General features: G+C 40.3%; 1 protein-coding gene across 1 annotated transcript; it reads left to right on the top strand.

Moving 5' to 3' along the window:
* Positions 1 to 237: 237 nt before the first annotated feature.
* Positions 238 to 17,481, top strand: LOC111323824 (coagulation factor XIII A chain). Its single transcript, XM_088737918.1, is given in 19 exon segments — positions 238 to 786; positions 2,179 to 2,249; positions 2,252 to 2,327; positions 3,087 to 3,317; positions 3,430 to 3,492; positions 3,789 to 4,121; positions 7,030 to 7,157; positions 7,838 to 8,020; positions 8,352 to 8,621; positions 9,351 to 9,469; positions 9,923 to 10,030; positions 10,137 to 10,317; positions 10,696 to 10,831; positions 11,780 to 11,883; positions 12,455 to 12,697; positions 14,054 to 14,338; positions 14,432 to 14,592; positions 15,270 to 15,412; positions 16,077 to 17,481. Coding segments are annotated over 19 exon segments (3,249 nt in total). The 5' UTR covers positions 238 to 517; the 3' UTR covers positions 16,222 to 17,481.
* Positions 17,482 to 17,681: the final 200 nt, after the last annotated feature.

Below are 17,681 nucleotides of genomic sequence, written 5' to 3'. Positions count from 1 at the left end.
TTGTTTTTAGTTCTCTCTCATCAACAAATGAGAATATTATGTTTAAATTTGATCACTTTTTCGGAGTTCAGTTTAAAGTCCCTTTAAGTTCTTATCCAAAGGTAAGGCTAAATTCCTGCGTGACCAAAAAAAAAAACCTTGACTGTAATACACAAAAGAGGCCAGGTGAAAATTTAAGCTGAACAATACACGACACTATTCAGGTTCATGGCCGATATTCTGCCGTGGCCATCTCCTGCTTGCATCCTCAGTGCTAAGACATATCGTAAGGGGGATTAGCGGAGATTTACTTGTTAATCCTTCCAACTCTTGAATAACTTCACGAAAAGAAGTTCTTCAAAGTATGCGATCAGTATCCGCCGATAAACAACTTCTTCGAGGTGATTGGTTCAAATATTTTACATAGTGATATCAATTTCACCGTACTTGAAATACTGTGAGTTATCCTTGAAGAGGATTGCTGAGTTACTGCAACGGAGATTAAAGTATCAAGGATAAGATTTTTTGGTGATTGGCGATGTATCACTCTAGTGCTCCTTACTTTAACAGCAGAGCTGCTGGCTACACAGCAGGTTCAGGCCGATTAAATGAATATTCCGCAAAACCAGCTTCCTCGACGTCTTCGGTGTATTCCCATAAACCGAGTTCTGCCTCAACTCAACCCGGCAGCTCCACTATTGAAAGTTCGACCGGCTCAAGATCACCGTCAGTGAGCTACATTACAACAGGGGCCAGCCGATTGAGTGGGGAACTTTCTTCAGTTCATCGGGATGCAGAACCCTCTAGGTAAGTGCAGTTACTTTCTGCAGTGAAATATTTCAATTTAGGGGATGCTTCGGGTTTCGATTTGAATGCATTTCGAGCCCGCTGTGATTCATATATGTTGCCTAAAGAAAAATAGCGCCAAAAACTAATGTACAATATCACCTGGTTAATAAACTGAAATTATCTTTTTCTTTATTTTCAACACCTTTCTGCTTGGAAACGTGTCGATCTTGGAGGACCAAATTCTATTTTTGTCACTCTTAGGAATGAACGGGTAAATCCAAACTCACCACACTCCCTTGAAACACTAACGTAAACATATCACGTAGGATAAAACAAGAATAAATTTTTGCGTTTATGAGCGAAGCTAAAAAATATATAAAAAATGATCTATTGTATCAACTTCTCGAAATTGACCCACAAGTAAAGCTAGCTCTAATTGAGAACCCACATGTTAAGCCTTTTAGGACGACTCGATAAAAAAATTCAGGACAAGCAAAGAAAAATAGGAAAGCGAAATACAAAAAGCAAAGGAGGCTTCAACGATTCCGTACTATAATTAATGGGATTATAAGACACTGTCAAATATAATAAATTCGCTTGATGTTGGACCAGAAGCGCGCCCTCAAATATAAGAACCAAGAGTAGATCAACATAATTAAGAAATAAACTTATCTGATTTACGGCAGATCATAGAACACCTTACAAAAATCTGGGAAATCAGAGTACCGTATACATAAGTTGTCCGAGAAAAGAAAACTGGCGCATGAAAAGAGAATAATTTGCAATTGTGGACGATAATTTTTATGAAAACATGTTAAGAGCTTAAAGAAAATTATTTCTCATTCGGATTTGCTGAATTTTATGGTGCGAATGAAGAAAGTCGATGGAACGCCAGGGGATTATAGCTATCCCTCCTTAATTTCCGGGACAATGAACTCACTTCTTGTGTGGAGAGATTTACAGTGAAAAACACAAAAAACTGACCCGGATCATCACCAAATCCTCACCTGGTCCTATACCTAGAAGCTAGACCATACATTTCACATCCCTCTCAAAGGAGCCCAAAATATTTGTATTGATATAGTTATATGGATTAGAAATATCATGGTGGAACCTATATTTAAATCAAAGCGGATTATTTGGTCTCTCTTTAACAATATCGAGATCAAGTATTAATTCCTCATGGATTAGCATTAAGAACATTTCATCTATCACCGGGGGCAAACCAAAATACAAGATCGGGTAAACTTACAAAACTAAATGCACAAATTAATGTAAAACGCTCGTTTTTGTACGCGCATTAAATAAATGAAATTGAACCAGGTCTTTTAAAAGCATTATTTTTGGAAATAACTGGTTCACATGATTGTCCTCAAATTAATTTTTGTTTTTTCATCATCCTTTAATCAGAGGGTATACCGGATCAGAAAGGAGTTATGACAATATCAGAGCAGCAGACGTCTCAGGAAAGCCAGTTGTTTTTTGTTGAGTAACACTTCTCAACCGAATACAGCCACTTACACTGGGAGTTCTACTCGCCCAGTCGCAAGTACTGTCAGGTAATTTTATCTGGAACTGACTCAGTTTGAACTTCAATGTTATGCCGGCGGGGAAAACGTGCATCACTTTGTTTAGTTTAGAAAAGCTTGTTTTAGAAGCAATCATCAGCCATGCACCATAGTTGCAGGAATGAAGAATTTTCAGCGTTCATGTAATCTGACTTTCGAAAGATTCATACGAATCCTCCAAATTTCATTAAATCAAGCTGTAGTGTTAACCGCCTCCCGGTTAGCTCAATGGATAGACCGCTGGACTGTTGTGCGGGAGGTCGAGGGTTCGAGCCTCGGCCGGACCAACACTCAGGGTCTTAAAATAATTGAGAAGAATATGCTACCTTTCTATAACACCAAGAAATGATTAGATATTCTAGTCTTCTCGGATAGGGACGAATAAATGGAGGTCCTGTCTCCTGCAGGGTTAAGGGCAGGAGACGTTAATTTCCCACGCTCGAGATTACTGTGTGATGGATGTCCTCCCCTGGGGTGGGATGGGTGGGTAACAGGACCCCCGTTGATACCAGTGTTTACTACACTGAAGAGGCTATCCTGTATAAATATAGATGTCTACGAGTTTTGTTGTAGCACGAGCCTGTAGAATAGATCACCAGCCCCTGTTCGGGTAATGAGCCCGCGCTCCTTTTCCGAACAGGCGAAGAGACGAAGTTCCTTCTCGGTTGTCAATGGCTGTCTGCCCAATTAGTCGATATCCGCGGAAAACTTGTCGAACGACAATCACAGGCTGTTACTTTCTTCTCTCAGAGCTGCTGCATCGTATGGATCAGGGAGAGCATCTGATTTCGGCCAGCCCACTGGATCATTTTCAAGACTGACAACTCGGCCCTCATATACCCTTAGTTATCCTCTCAAACCGCACCCATTCACGGTCAATTCTACAGGTTCAACAGGCGGTTCAGCGCATTTCAGCACTGCTAGCTCTGGTGTTGGGTCAACTAGTGTCCGCGATACTCTTTCTACTCACGGAACTCCGAAGTAAGAACTTGCGTTTAGTTATGAAACAATTTTCAATTCGTTCGTTTCATCAGTTGACTTTCGGCGCAGAACTTGTTGTACGACAAACGCAGCGACATTATTTCTTTTTCAGATTTACTGCAGGTTATGGACCAGAGAGGGTGTCTGATGCTAACCAGCCTACAGGAGCACCAAGGTAAATGCTTGGTATCAGTTACATGAAAATCATGGAATTGAATTTTTTTTCAAAAACAAAATCCTGTTAAATGTTTGCACAAGCGCAGAAGCGTAAACGCTGCGTTTCAAGCCTTCCCTCCTCTCCCGGCCCGGATTGGAAAGAGCGAGATATCGAGCCTAAACATCCTCTCAACCAATCAAATGCAAAACTAAAAATAATGATAAGGCAATCGGCTTATGAAAGGACGAAAGTTAGTTTGAAAAAAAAATGTCTCTAAAACGGTTTGATTTTTTAATTTGGTTTCACTATGTAAGGACATCGTCTTATACCGTGCCAGCACGAACATATGGTAATACAAGGCCAACAGAAAGCAGATCTGCCAGCTATCATTCCTCCTATCCGACAAGTTCAAGCCGACTAATTACGAGTTCTAGCCGACCAATCACTTGTTATGACCGACCAGTCATGAGTTCTAGCCGACCAGAAACGAGTACAAGCCGACCAATCACTAGCTATACCCGACCAGTCACCAGTTCAAGCCGACAAATCACGAGGTCCAGCCAACCAGTCACGAGTTCAACCCGAGCAGTCAGCTCTACAAATTCAACTGGCGCTCGTACTGTATCATCAGCTGATGGAAATGCGAGGTTAGTTAATATAAGTCAGGAAAAATTCAACTGCCGAACAAACAGGAAACCTCAACAGTACTATCCTCGAATATAGGGGTGTCTTTCTAGCTCAAAAATTTACAAAAACTTTCCTCAACTAGAATAATATAAGTTCCTTTTCATACAGGATCAAGAAGATAAGAAACCTATTAACTGATTGATCAGATCAAAGCAACAAAGTAAATACAAGAGACAAGATTAAAAAAAAAATCACAGATTCAAAACGTTTTCTATTAATTTTGAAAGATATCGATCCAGCGAATTTACTAAGCCTTCAGTTGCAAGGAAGAGCTCAGGCCACAATCACAATGATAAATAGATGTGCCAATTTCCAGGCAAATGTTCCGTGAATCACGAGAAAATGAAGTATTAAAATAGCAATTAGCTCAAAAAAATTCTGTTTATTGTGTAATCTCCAGCAAGTATAGTATGAAATAGAAAATGGGAAGGAACACTTCCGGTCTTTGGCGATCACTCCAATTTGCAATCACTTGGAAAAATATCATTGTGTTGTGTTTAGGAGAGGTTCAGGAGAAGGAAAAGAAAACATGCCACGCTTTTTGCAAATATTTGTATCCCAAACGTTCTAAGTAATGGGTTTTTTCGTTGTATGGACGTTCAAGCCAATGAAATTGCTTGATTTATCCTATTGAAGCAAACGAAACATCCCCCCTCCAAAGATTTTACTTAAACAATAAGAAACAGCATCGGCCGCATTACAGGTACCATAAAAACCGCCAATCTTCGCTGAAACAGATACACGCAGTTTGGGCGTAAACAAAACTGAACGGAGTCCTCTTAGGAAGGTCTGGCTAATTAAACGTTTCCTCAGGGCTGAAAAATAAAATTTTAAATTACTTTATATCAGTATTCCAGCTGATTCTGAATCGATTCGCATCATTCGTTGGAAACGTAACGGTGAACTACGCGGTAATTGCACCAAAATTCAAAGACGCTATTTCACTAAACAATCCATCTGCCAAGTGAGATAACCGGTAGAAAAAAACTGTTCTTAACAACATTTTTCTTGGTGCTTTGATTGAGTCTGTAGTTGCTCTTAAGAAAGGCCCAGCAGTGCATCAAAAAATTGCAGCTGGGAAAAATTATATCGTAATGTGACAACCTCCTGTGAAGGAAAAAGAAACATAAACATACCGATATTTTGATGAACAATTCGAGACTTGAACAATTTCATCCGAACGGAAAAACGGGTTCGTTCTTACGAAAACGATGACAACCTTCGCTCTCGTCCAACGCAAAAATTTATTCCGACAAACAGGACATTCAAGATCGCAAAATTCAGAGGAGGACTTTAAAGAGCCCTCTCAAGGAAAATCTTATCAAACGCCCAGGATCAAAACGGAGAGGATAAACGGAGATGGAAAAGAAATTTTCTTCATTTCACAGATAGGTTTGGTTTTTCTAAAACCGCGCGTTCAGTTTTCTACTACAGTGTATTTCCATTCCGCGAGTGATCTAGGATCCCCATGGCCAGCACAAGACAGTAGGTGCGATTTTCTTCATAATGAATGTCCGTTCTAGACTGTATCTCTGCTTTCTTAAAGCCTGCGTGTGGCTTAGTTAAAATGCCTTTTTTCGCTCATTTTAAGGGTTCATCTCCTAGAATTAGGATATTGACTTCACCAGGATACCAGTTTGAATGAAATTGTGTTTATTTTACGGAGTTGTGTGTTTAGTATGTCGATCGGTCCCCTTGAAACAACAGCCGGCAATGTTTGAGCTCTTCTCGGTCTTAACACATAAATCATAGCCTCTGCGTATTTTATGAATGGGCAAAAGCCGAGTAGTCTGATGACTATTCGTCGGTACCAGTAGTTAAATTTCAGCTTTTGGTTGAAACGATTTAATTCGAAACTTTCAGTAGTAACTGAGAATCCTTTCAATTCCTCAGAATGATCTGTAAACCAAGCACCATCTTTTGCAAATTAAATCTTGTTATAGTCTGTGGAAATGCTTGTGAAGTTCTTTCTCTCGTCATCTAGTCTTCCGACTCTTAGACCAACAGGATGATGTAAATCAGGTGGCTCCGTCTCTCGGCGGCTTCAATCTTCTATTTCGCCTAAAAAAATCATTAGAAAAGGTTCTGACTACTGTTGTCCAAAAAAGTTATAATTCGAATCAACTATCGACAGTAGATCGAATGTTGCAACTTCAACTACTCACAAAGTTTTTCGACGACCTCTCACAGAAGAAAGAATGTCGGACAAGACGCCAATTTCTCATGCACAGCGTCTCAAGTCCCAGTAAATAGTTTAAATTGATAAGATATGCTCGAGAGCAAACTCTTTCTAAACAAAAATTAGCCGTCTCGGCCAACGAAAAGCTAAAAGCAATGTCCTAAGGGAAACTTTAGCATTTAGATCAGTGGGAAAGCGGTACAATTTTGTGGAACAAATTTCATTCGACTTGCAGACTGAATCAAATAAAGCTATGATCCTCCCGTATGAGCAGCAATTTAAGCAATTGCAGACAAGAGGTTTGAATAGCTTCGATGGTGTCGCCGAGGATGCAGTCACATTTCCGTTGAAACTCTAAATTTACAATTCCACTACGAAGTTAAAATTGTCGTCTGTTCAAAGGTTTTCGTTCACTCGAAACACGTTATCGGTCTAACTTCCTAAGCTGCCAAGCCTCCGAGCTTACAGCCAGGCCTCTAGCTAGTTCCCAGTTCCTACAGTTCAAACTCGCGGAATTCCACGACAGATGGGATTCGAGCTTCGAAGTGACACGATAGGAGTGAGGAGATTTTTAGTAAATACAAGTTTAACCATGTTGTTTAATTTAGGAACGAAGGATGTGATTATGAGTCGTCACAAATACGACATACGCACATGCGTATTCAGTCTCTATTTATGGTAATTTTCAGGGATGAGGCCGAACGTGTAAGGTGTGGCAGGCTAGGTGACGGAGTCAGTGGTCGCGCAATAGTGATCTCTGATAGAGAGTTCCGAAACAATAGCAAGGCTCTGGCGATATCCAATCACCAACAACATGGTACCGGTAACAAATTAAGTTACATTTTATTTCTTTGTTTACTTTTTACTTCAACAAAATACCATCCACAAACGAGAGCGAAACCAAGTCTGTTGTTCAAAACGCACATGACTGTGTTTTCATTTTTTAAAATCTCAGGTAGCTTTGTCTTGGTTTGCGTACTTTGAAAAATGAGTCCAAAACTTTTCAAAGCTGCCCTAAGCAACCTGTAACGTAAACTAGAAGTATCATGTAGTTCCTCTATACTAAATAAACGTCTAAGGCAGTGAGAAATATGCCCTGGAATCATTAGCAAGTTCTTGTCGAGGAACTAACTCTTGTGAACACGCACCCCGTGAAGGGGCCTACTCAGGTAAATTTTTGCAGGGTATGCGCCGCTGGCCTCTTAGAACTCATATTCCATTATATTCTATTCTACTGTCAACATTATTCATTCTGGTAACTGCAAATCTTCCCATTTTTAAATCCCTAATTACCAGAATTTTCCTACTCCTTAAGATCCCAAAATTTGCGACTTCGTTCTTATTGACTCTATCAAAAATGGAACCACATCATAATCAATCCAGTCGTGAAAATGCGGCCTCATCTAGCGGCACATCCCCATTAGCCTATTGCAAGAAGGCTTCCCTCCCCCCCCCCCCCGCCAACGTCTTACCAACTTCTAAAATGCATCTTTTCAGCTGAGCAACTGACAACAAAGGATATAGACCTGCACAAGGACGAGAATCGAAGTAACCACCACACTGACAAATACGAACACTCAAACTTGATTGCGAGGAGAGGGCAGGATTTTGACGTCACAGTGATATTCAACAGGCCTTATGATGCCTCAAAAGATACAGTAACCTTGCAATTTGCGGTCGGTAAGTTTTAGCAGTTATTACATATTTCTGCAACACAGCAAATATTCGTTCCTCCCCTCACCGTCGCCTCTATCTCCAAAGTAAACATGGCCGGTTAAGAACTGATTACGAGCTTCTTTTAAAACGTTAACTTGGCTTAATAAGACGCCTACACTGCAGGCTGTTGCCTGAAAGGTTCATGGAACTGAACTCGCAGACCCGAGAAAAATAAAGCCAAAAATTGACCAAATGTCTGAGTTCTTCATCCCATTCTTCAAAACAGCCATTTCAAGTCCGAATAAACTCTTTCTATTCTATTTCAATTACTTGGAAACTTCCATTAATCCTTTAGGATACCGACCGCAAGAAAGTAAAGGAACCATTATCAGGGTGCCAGTGAGTCTGGCCAGAGAATTTGTGTACGGGGCATGGTCAGCAAAGATCGCACAGACCAATCAAGAAAGGGTGCGCCTTCAAATAACCTCGCCACCTGACGCTGTCGTGGGTAGATACCACCTTTATGTAGAAACCAAGACCAGTGTGCCGGGTGTAGAGAAAGAAACAGATTTTCGTTATCAGCATCCGGAGGAAATCATTATGTTGTTTAACCCATGGTGTAAAGGTAAAGGATACCGACTTTTTTTCATGTTTGTTTTTCAATACACCTGTAGAAGTTTTGTTTGTAAGATTTCCCTAAATGACATTGTACATCCTGAAATATCATAGGGCGAACTGTTCATATGGACGAACTGTTCAAGTTATTACATATCTCAATATATCTCACTCACTGGTTGATAAGAGCGAAGACTGCCGTATTTCCTCGAATGAGCACCCGGGCAGTTATTCAAAACTGTGCTTATTCGATGGAGGGCGCTCAATCAAGGGGAGTGCTTTTTAAATCGGCGCGGCAATAGGAAAAAAATTTAAAGAGCAGGTAGCGCACATATAAGAACCCTTACAAGCGCATGTAGTTAGAAATAACTGGAAATGACTTAACTGAGAAAAACTATTCTCCTGTACTGATCCCGCTGTAGGTAAAATTTATAACAGTCATAAATAAAGTGGTAATAGAAACAGGTTTTCCTTGTATCCCTACCATTTAGGAAAGTGATAAAGGAGGGGAGGCGCTTATTCGAGGGGGACGCTTGTTTAACGATTGGCCTCGGGGTGGGTGCTAATTCAGGGAGGGCGCTTTTTAGAGCGTAGGCGCTTAATAGAGCGTGGGCGTCTATTAGACCATGGGTGTATATTCGAGGAAGTACGATATTCTCATTTGGTGGCCCTTATTAACTTAAATTGGGATGTACACATTAAGAGAAAACCCTAGTAATTTCTTTCTTCCGTTTACAAGATGACACTGTGTGTCTGGACCAAGAAACCTCGCGCGAGGAATACGTGCTTAATGACAGTGGGCTCATATGGGTGGGAACCGCCAAGAAGAACTGTGGGATGCCATGGAACTTTGGCCAGGTCAGTAGATAAAGTGCGCACTGTAAGAATAAGTACGACTGAAGCATTCATGTTCGTGCAAAGATAGATATATGAAATCTACTAAAAGTGTGTCTCAGTTTTTTGAAGTGAGTGACGACTAACAAATTTGTCACGTCTCTAAATGGGATATAAGTCTGTCCCATACCTGATTTACAGCACTTCTTCAGGGTTGGCAATTTACCCGTATTAATGAAACATCTGGGAATATCAAAAGTATTTAATGGGTAAACTGTCCTTTAACCAAAATGCATAATGACCCTTCAAGAATAAACAGACCGCACAATAAGAAGCCTAATTTTGCAGCCTGTAGCACGGCCTTTGGCCCCCATGGCTTCCTTGAAAACCATTTTTTAGCATCTCTCAATTATAGTCTCCCCATCCTTTTCATGTAATTTCAGTACTTAGACATTTTTCATTTCCTTCCTCTTATAGTTTGAGGATGTGTCACTGAACACGTGTTTGTGGCTTCTGGAAAGAGGACAGCTCGGAACAGCTGCGCGTGCAAATCCTGTCAGAGTCACGCGCTGCATCTCTGCCATGGTAAGACTGAGTCAGTTGATGGATCAACCGTTTTTTTGCATTTCAATGGCAGTACAGTTTATGTATTTTGGAATAATTAATGAATTTCATTGGTCCAAACCTGTAGGCAAACTTTAATGATAAAGACGGTGGTGTTCTTTATGGCCGCTGGGATAACGACTATCCCAAAGACACGACTGCTCCGACAGCATGGTCCGGCAGTGTCGCCATCCTAGAAAAGTTCTGGCAGAAGAAGAATGTTGTCAAGTTTGCTCAGTGTTGGGTCTTTTCAGGACTCGTTACAACATGTATGTGTTCTAGTCAATGTAACAAGCAGTCATCGCGTCGCATCGCACTTCGTACTGTATGAGAAAAAGCACATCTACTGTTTTCTTAGGCCGTAAATTTTCAATGCTCTAACTTTGCCGATGTTTTTCTGCACGCGGCAGGACTCCAAAAGTTCATTTCCGAAATTATCTTTCAGATAATAATTGTCAGTCTATTAGGGGTTGAGGAAGCGGAAAGTGATTCTGGTTAGGATTAATAGTGGTATTCGAAGCCGGTGGACGATCCATCTCCATCTTCATCTCTGGACTTGTTGAGCGATGGTTCCTAGGTGTCCGCCAGTAAATATAATTGCATATTAAGAATTTTTCAAATTATTCTTGTTTTTTTTTTTTTTCCAGTGTTGCGGGCAATAGGCATACCGACGCGATCAGTAACAAACTTCGCCTCAGCGCATGACTCAGACGCCAGCATGACTGTTGACTTCCATTTTGACCAAGACGGCAAGCCACTAAAGGAAATGGACGATTCTGTTTGGTGAGAAGATATACTGTCAAATATTCCACATCTTTTTAGAGAAAAACTCAGCAGTGCATTAGAGTGTCGTGTACAGTTTACTATAAATACTGAACTATAAATACATCACACGTATCTAATACCGCAGTTCAAAATATATGAACTTCATATATACATTATATCTAATTTTTCATCACGGGTTTATTACGAATCAACTTAACGGCCTGCTCCCAGTTGGCTTGTTAGCTCAATTGGTAGAGCGCTGCACTAGTATCGCAGAGGTCAGTGGTTCGAATCCCGTGCAGGCCTGATTTTTTTCAGGTCTGATTTTCGCTATTGCATGGATAGCGCTCTCTACTGCGAGGATCATGCATCACAAGTAAATACTGAACTGTTGAGCGCAAGAGATAGTTTCCAAGCCACCAACCAGTGCGCTTACCATGTTGCAATAGCGTCCAACTTTTTGTCAAGCTGTCTCGTTTTACAAATATAGCTAAGAGTTTCTTGAGTAACATTTTATAATTTCTAAATAGCACTAATAATAAAAGCTTCCACTCTTCAGTCATGTAGATTACGTCCCAGAATTTAATGATAAAACAAACTAATATATTTTTCTTCACAAGCAAAGGTACTGTCTTACCGAGCTCGAAATTTACCATCTTTCTTATTCTGTTTACAAACATGACGCTATCGACATTGCTGATCCTAGCAGTATATGGGATGCGTGTCATATATGAACTTCTTAGTGGGCCTTGCTCACTATAGTGCCGGTAGCTCAGTGGTAGAGCATCGGAGCGCGGAATCCGAAAGTCTAGGGTTTGATTCCTCATGAGGACTCATGGGAATTGTTTCTTTGTCCCTCGTTCGTGACAAGACGAACAACATCTAGACTTTCTCTAAAGGTACAGCAGTTACTTAAAAGGAAGAAATGCGATTTCATATTACGACACTTAATCTGTTTGTTATCAGGAATTTCCATGTGTGGAACGAGTCATGGTTCAAGCGTCCTGATTTACCAGATGGACATGATGGATGGCAGGCGCATGATGCCACACCCCAAGAGACAAGCTTTGGTGGGAAAGTTTTTTTTAATCCTAAAATCTGAAAAAGCTAAAACAGCATATTTTTACAACATCCTTTCCTAATCTCGAGTTTCTTTTAGCTTGTCAGAATTTTCGTACTTAAACACACAGTCACACAAATGAAATGTGGGGTTGGAGATCAATATGGCAAAATAGTTCATTGAATTTTCAAAAGGATAAACGGGAACTTTACAATTAACGAGAAAGCCGCAAAACTCTAGAACAAAAATTTAACTTTCAAATCAGCACTCCTAATTCGACTCAGTCCCCACAGTATCAACGACCGCTTTTCATTCAACTAATTTATTCTTGTTTTTCTCGTTACCATGTTCCCACCAATAGCGTAGCTCCATTTTCTGCATATAAACACACACACAGCCCACAATTCCTCTATTCGCTCTGACGAAGGGCTTATGCTCGAAACGTCAGTTTTCGAACTCTTTACTTTTGCCAGTTTACATCATCGACTCAGTTGATAAAACCAAATTATCTTGTTGTACTCCCCGCCGACGCAGCACTATAATTTCTTTTAGAAACTTACCCCTTTTTTTTTACTTTTAAGGAGTGTTTCGCTGTGGTCCTGCCTCAGTGAAGGCTATCAAACAAGGTGAAGTGTATTTACCCTTCGACACGTCCTTTGTGTTCGCTGAGGTAAATGGCGACCGCGTGTTTTGGGAAGTTGCAGAGAGCGGATCCATGAAGGTAATAAGAGTGGACAAGAAGTGCATTGGAAAGATGATAAGCACCAAAGCTGAGGGCAGCGATGATAGGGATGATATCACTCACCAATATAAACATCCTGAAGGTAAAGGTCTCCAAAAATATGTCTGGTCAAGAGGAGACGAGTCTTTCTTGGTTTGGTAAAGATCATTGTATTCTCAGTGGTTCATGGAGGCGGGGATGACATGTTTTTCTTGAGATGGCCCGGCAAATAATGCTATATGAATGATAGAAAGATCTAGTTGATCAGCTTCGTTCACAATTTTTCGGGGGATGTTCTTGCGTATTTGTTCACCATTTCGCCAAGAGACATGGTAGGGGCTCAAAGATTCGTCATTATGTGGTTTAGTTTCCATAATCAGTATTAAACAACAACAAACATATGAAATATATGTATGAACTGCGGTTATGAAACGTATATGTGCACGATCCTTCGCAGTAAAGCACTATTTGAGCAATAGTGAAAATCAGACCTGAAAAAAATTTCAGGCCTGTACGGGATTCGAACCACTGACCTCTGCGATACTAGTGCAGCGCTCTACCAATTGAGCTAACAAGCCAACTGGGAGCAGGCCATCAAATTAATTCGACATAAACCCGTAGATGATAAATCAAACAACAACAAACATATGAAATATATGTATGAACTGCGGTTATGAAACGTATATGTGCACGATCCTTCGCAGTAAAGCACTATTTGAGCAATAGTGAAAATCAGACCTGAAAAAAATTTCAGGCCTGTACGGGATTCGAATAGTGCTTTACTGCGAAGGATCGTGCACATATACGTTTCATAACCGCAGTTCATACATATATTTCATATGTTTGTTGTTGTTTGATTTATCATCTACGGGTTTATGTCGAATTAATTTGATGGCCTGCTCCCAGTTGGCTTGTTAGCTCAATTGGTAGAGCGCTGCACTAGTATCGCAGAGGTCAGTGGTTCGAATCCCGTACAGGCCTGAAATTTTTTTCAGGTCTGATTTTCACTATTGCTCAAATAGTGCTTTACTGCGAAGGATCGTGCACATATACATAATCAGTATTGCCACATCATCTTTTAAGGTTCATTTTTGCAATCACTACAGGTCTTTCTTGATTGGAAGAACTGAAGTAAAATGAAATAGTATGAGATTTAGCATGTCATTATTGCGTTATCCAAGTAAAGAAAGGAGAATTCGCGAAGTGAGGCCCTAGCACGAAGAAGCTTGAGAGTAAAACGAAAAAGACAAACAGTTAGCGCTTCTTCAAATTATAACGTAAGCAGCTTAATGGTTCAGTTTTCCCCCGAACCCTTTAACATTGTTAAGTCGGCAGTCTCCTAATTTTCACGTGCCCCTTCATTTTTTACGGGTGACGTTCATTATTCTGCCGTTTACTTGAAAAGAGCTTTATTGATGAGTCAGTGTTCACCTTTATTTATCATTTCAATCATCACTAGGCTCTGTCCAGGAACGCCGAGCTGTGGAGATGGCCTACAAGTACAGCAGCCGCAAGGATCAAGCCATTTATGGACTCCCGACAGAGGACGTGAAGTTCTCATTCGAATTGCCGGATGATGTACCCATAGGAAAGGACGTAAGTGTGTCACTGAAGATGAAAAACACCAATTACAAAAGTCGGGCAGTCAGGGGAAAGATCACTGCAATGATTGGATTCTACACAGGAATTCCTTCCAAGGATTTGAAAGAGGAAGACTTTGAGATCACTTTAGACCCGTGGGAAGGTAAGCGGAACATCCATTAATCCTTGTGAAATTCTTCCTGAAAGATGAGTTGTTGTTTCTTAATCATTTTACTGTAAATTTACTCCACTTCAGAAAGGAGCTTTGTCTTGGATATTCCTGCGGCTCTGTATCTTGACAAATGTAAAGCCGATGGAGGTCTGAAGATCTATGTCAAAGCAACAGTGAAAGAGAGTGAGCAGAGGTTTGCTTCGTATGACACAATTGATTTTCAGAAGCCCCGCATAAACATGGAGGTAGGTTACCTAACTTTCAAATGACTTGAACCAACCCCAAACTCTGAAAAATGAATTTTTTGGGTGTGGTTGAGAAAATGGGTACACTGAAAACTCTTTAAAATAGTGCGTAAGTTTGCGGAGTAAGACACTGCCAGTGGTAAACATGAAGACTTCTCCCCTCACACTTGTACCGTGTCTTTGATATCTTTCTATATGCAAGCCTGGATCGAGTTAATTACCCCGTTACAAGTAGTAAGATAAGCTGGTTTAAATTTTGAAGCGATCTGTTATCGACTCGCTGCACGCCCATCAGTATGTAAATGAGCAAATGACGTCGTTATTAATATATTTGGCCAATCATTGCATACATCTATGAAAGTAATGGAGAGATCTGAAAAGTTTCATTCAGGAGCTGTTTACTTACAAAAATTCCAACCAAGATATTAAAGGAATTTCGGTTTGCAGCCCTAACTGGAAGGTGGTTTAACTGGTACGAGTGTTGCGTGGTAGTGCCGTGATTTTATCGATTTCACTCAAATATAAATCAGGTAGCTTCCACTTTTCCATCTATCTATTCCGTACAAAATCACGGAGAACGGCTGACCGCTGCTCTATTCTCAGTTTACCCCTAGAGCAATTGATTTTGAATAATTTAAGGTAATGTAAAGATTATCTGCAATTTGATATTCTTTCAGATCACTCGTGGCGAGGCCTTAGTAGGCCAAGACTTTGAGGTCAAAGTGTCTTTTGTAAATCCTTTGCCTGTCAGAGTCAGTGGAGGACAGTGGTACATCGAGACATCGGGTGCCAACCCAAAATCAAAAACAATTCCTAATTCGTAAGTATTATCCATTAATACGTATGATGCACGATCCTTCGCAGTAGATAGCGCTATTTATGCAATAGCGAAAATCAGACCTGAAAAAAATCAGGCCTGTACGGGATTCGAACCACTGACCTCTGCGATACTAGTGCAGCGCTCTACCAATTGAGCTAACAAGCCAACTGGGAGCAGGCCATTAAGTTGATTCGTAATAAACCCGTGATGATAAATCAGATACAATGAATATATATGAAGTCCATATATTTTTTAACTGAATTATCCATTAAGTTCACAGCTGTTCGGAGGACAACTTGTCTTAACCGCTTACTCATTTTTTGTACACACCGAAACATTTGAGCCTGCTGCGAGGTGAAGCATATTACTAACCTCTTTGTCTATAGGAGAATTTACTGTGATAAAAGGCCTTGAATTCGATTACACTGGCACTGATGAGGTTGAAGTATGCAGAAGTTGTCTTAAAATTCTTCCCATCCACCACTTTAATGCCGGCTTGACTTGCCCTGTTGCTCGGTATCTGCAAAAGCCCCAACTTACCGGCACATCCATCGTTTTTAAGGTGTTGTTCGTAGAATAATCTGGACCCAAGGATGGCTCATGTCAACTTTCTAAAAAAATTAAGGGAGAAATCCAAAAAAACCGCGTCTATTTTTCTTTTCAGTGCAATTGTGCCAGAAGGAAAGGAAGTTGTAACAAATTTCAAACTGACGCCTTACCGCGTGGGAGTGTGCCGAGTATCTGTTACCTTTAGGGCTGACATGCTCAGTGGAGTCTATGGGATGAGTGGTGTACGCGTTAGACAATAAGCAAACCAATAACGTAACACATAGGTGCAAAATGTTGAGAACTTAGCTTCAACAACATGGAGATGTGACTCATTAAAAAAACCTGCCGCACAAGCCAGTTAGATGTCAAGAATGAAGAGCTATTTAACCTTTCGGCGACTTAAAGGGATCTAAGACTAGCTAAGTTTTTTTTCTAAAACGATGCAATGCCAAAATTTTGAGAAGGCAAATTTCATATTAGTTATAGAAGAGGCAAGAGGAAGATTAGACATACAGATCAAACTTTAAATAGAGTGAGTTGAGGGAATCAACATGAGTCCAACATTTATGGTTAATAAAAGCTAGAAATGTTTTTGGATTTAAATCAGAAGTTAAAGTAAACAGTTTATGGTTTTTGCACGCTATTCGAAGCTAAGTGTATCCGAACGGAAGTCAGATATTTCTGCATTAGTGTAAATAAATGAAATAAAGGGAAAATAAATAGGTTATTTGGGAACGAATTAACTGATCTTAGATTTGTCATTAATATTTGGCGCTATCATACACCGAATGCAAATATGGCGTCCAATTTGAGTTGCCATTGTTCTGGACTCACTAGCCTCCAACACATGTAATAATCCTTTTGTGTTTCCACGTGAAGACGAGGCTAGTGAGTCCAGAACAATTGCAACTCAAATTGGACGCCATATTTGCATTCGGTGTACAGACGTCGATGAAAGAAGATTTAAGGTGCTACATGGATTATTTTGCTAGTTTAACTCAAAGTTAACCAAAAGAGATTTTCCATCACGGGCAGACCCCATCGAGACTATCTTGATGCAAAGCAGTTGATTAATGACAAAATTTTCTGATTCACCCTAAGGTAACTTATATTTTATACCTACGGTCGGTGACAAAATTTTTGACGCATTGACCTTTTCAAGCTCCTCAGTGTTACCTCAACTCGATCCCTTTTGTCATCTTTAAGTTAACCTTTCCACCCCGTTTCCCTTCCCCTCCTCCAGAAAAATGTTGTATCGTGTTTCCGTGAGGGGAGTCTTGCCGATGATTTAAAGCGTGCTACAAACATAGAGTAGTGTTGTTCTACACGGCATAAATGGAACTGTTCAAACACAGTGCGTTAACTAACTTTGACGCTTATTGCAGCGGATAGACCCTTTAACCTGCATGAAGTTTCAATGAGGTATTAAAGAACGCCCAAGATAGCATTGCTCAGTGAGTAACTTTAACGTACGCTAACTCTTTTCCCTTAGTGATCTTTATTAAATATTTTTGGATGGATCATTCGTTTTATCTTTCTCATGCCTTACAGCCTTGCGTTCTCCCCGCGATAGATGAACTCTTTTACTGAGATATCTCGCACCCGAAAATGGAGTCTCAACCTTCAATGTGGTTCCTCAGAAATGAAAATTTTCGAACAATTTCTTTGACTTTCCTTGAATGTTGCCAACAATCTCTGTTTCGAGAACCACAATAAAAAA

This window comes from Stylophora pistillata, chromosome 1 (assembly GCF_964205215.1).
Source record: "Stylophora pistillata chromosome 1, jaStyPist1.2, whole genome shotgun sequence".
NCBI classification, from domain to species: domain Eukaryota; kingdom Metazoa; phylum Cnidaria; class Anthozoa; order Scleractinia; family Pocilloporidae; genus Stylophora; species Stylophora pistillata.
Note: the sequence above shows the minus strand (reverse complement) of the source record. Positions and strands in the feature narration are given on the sequence as shown.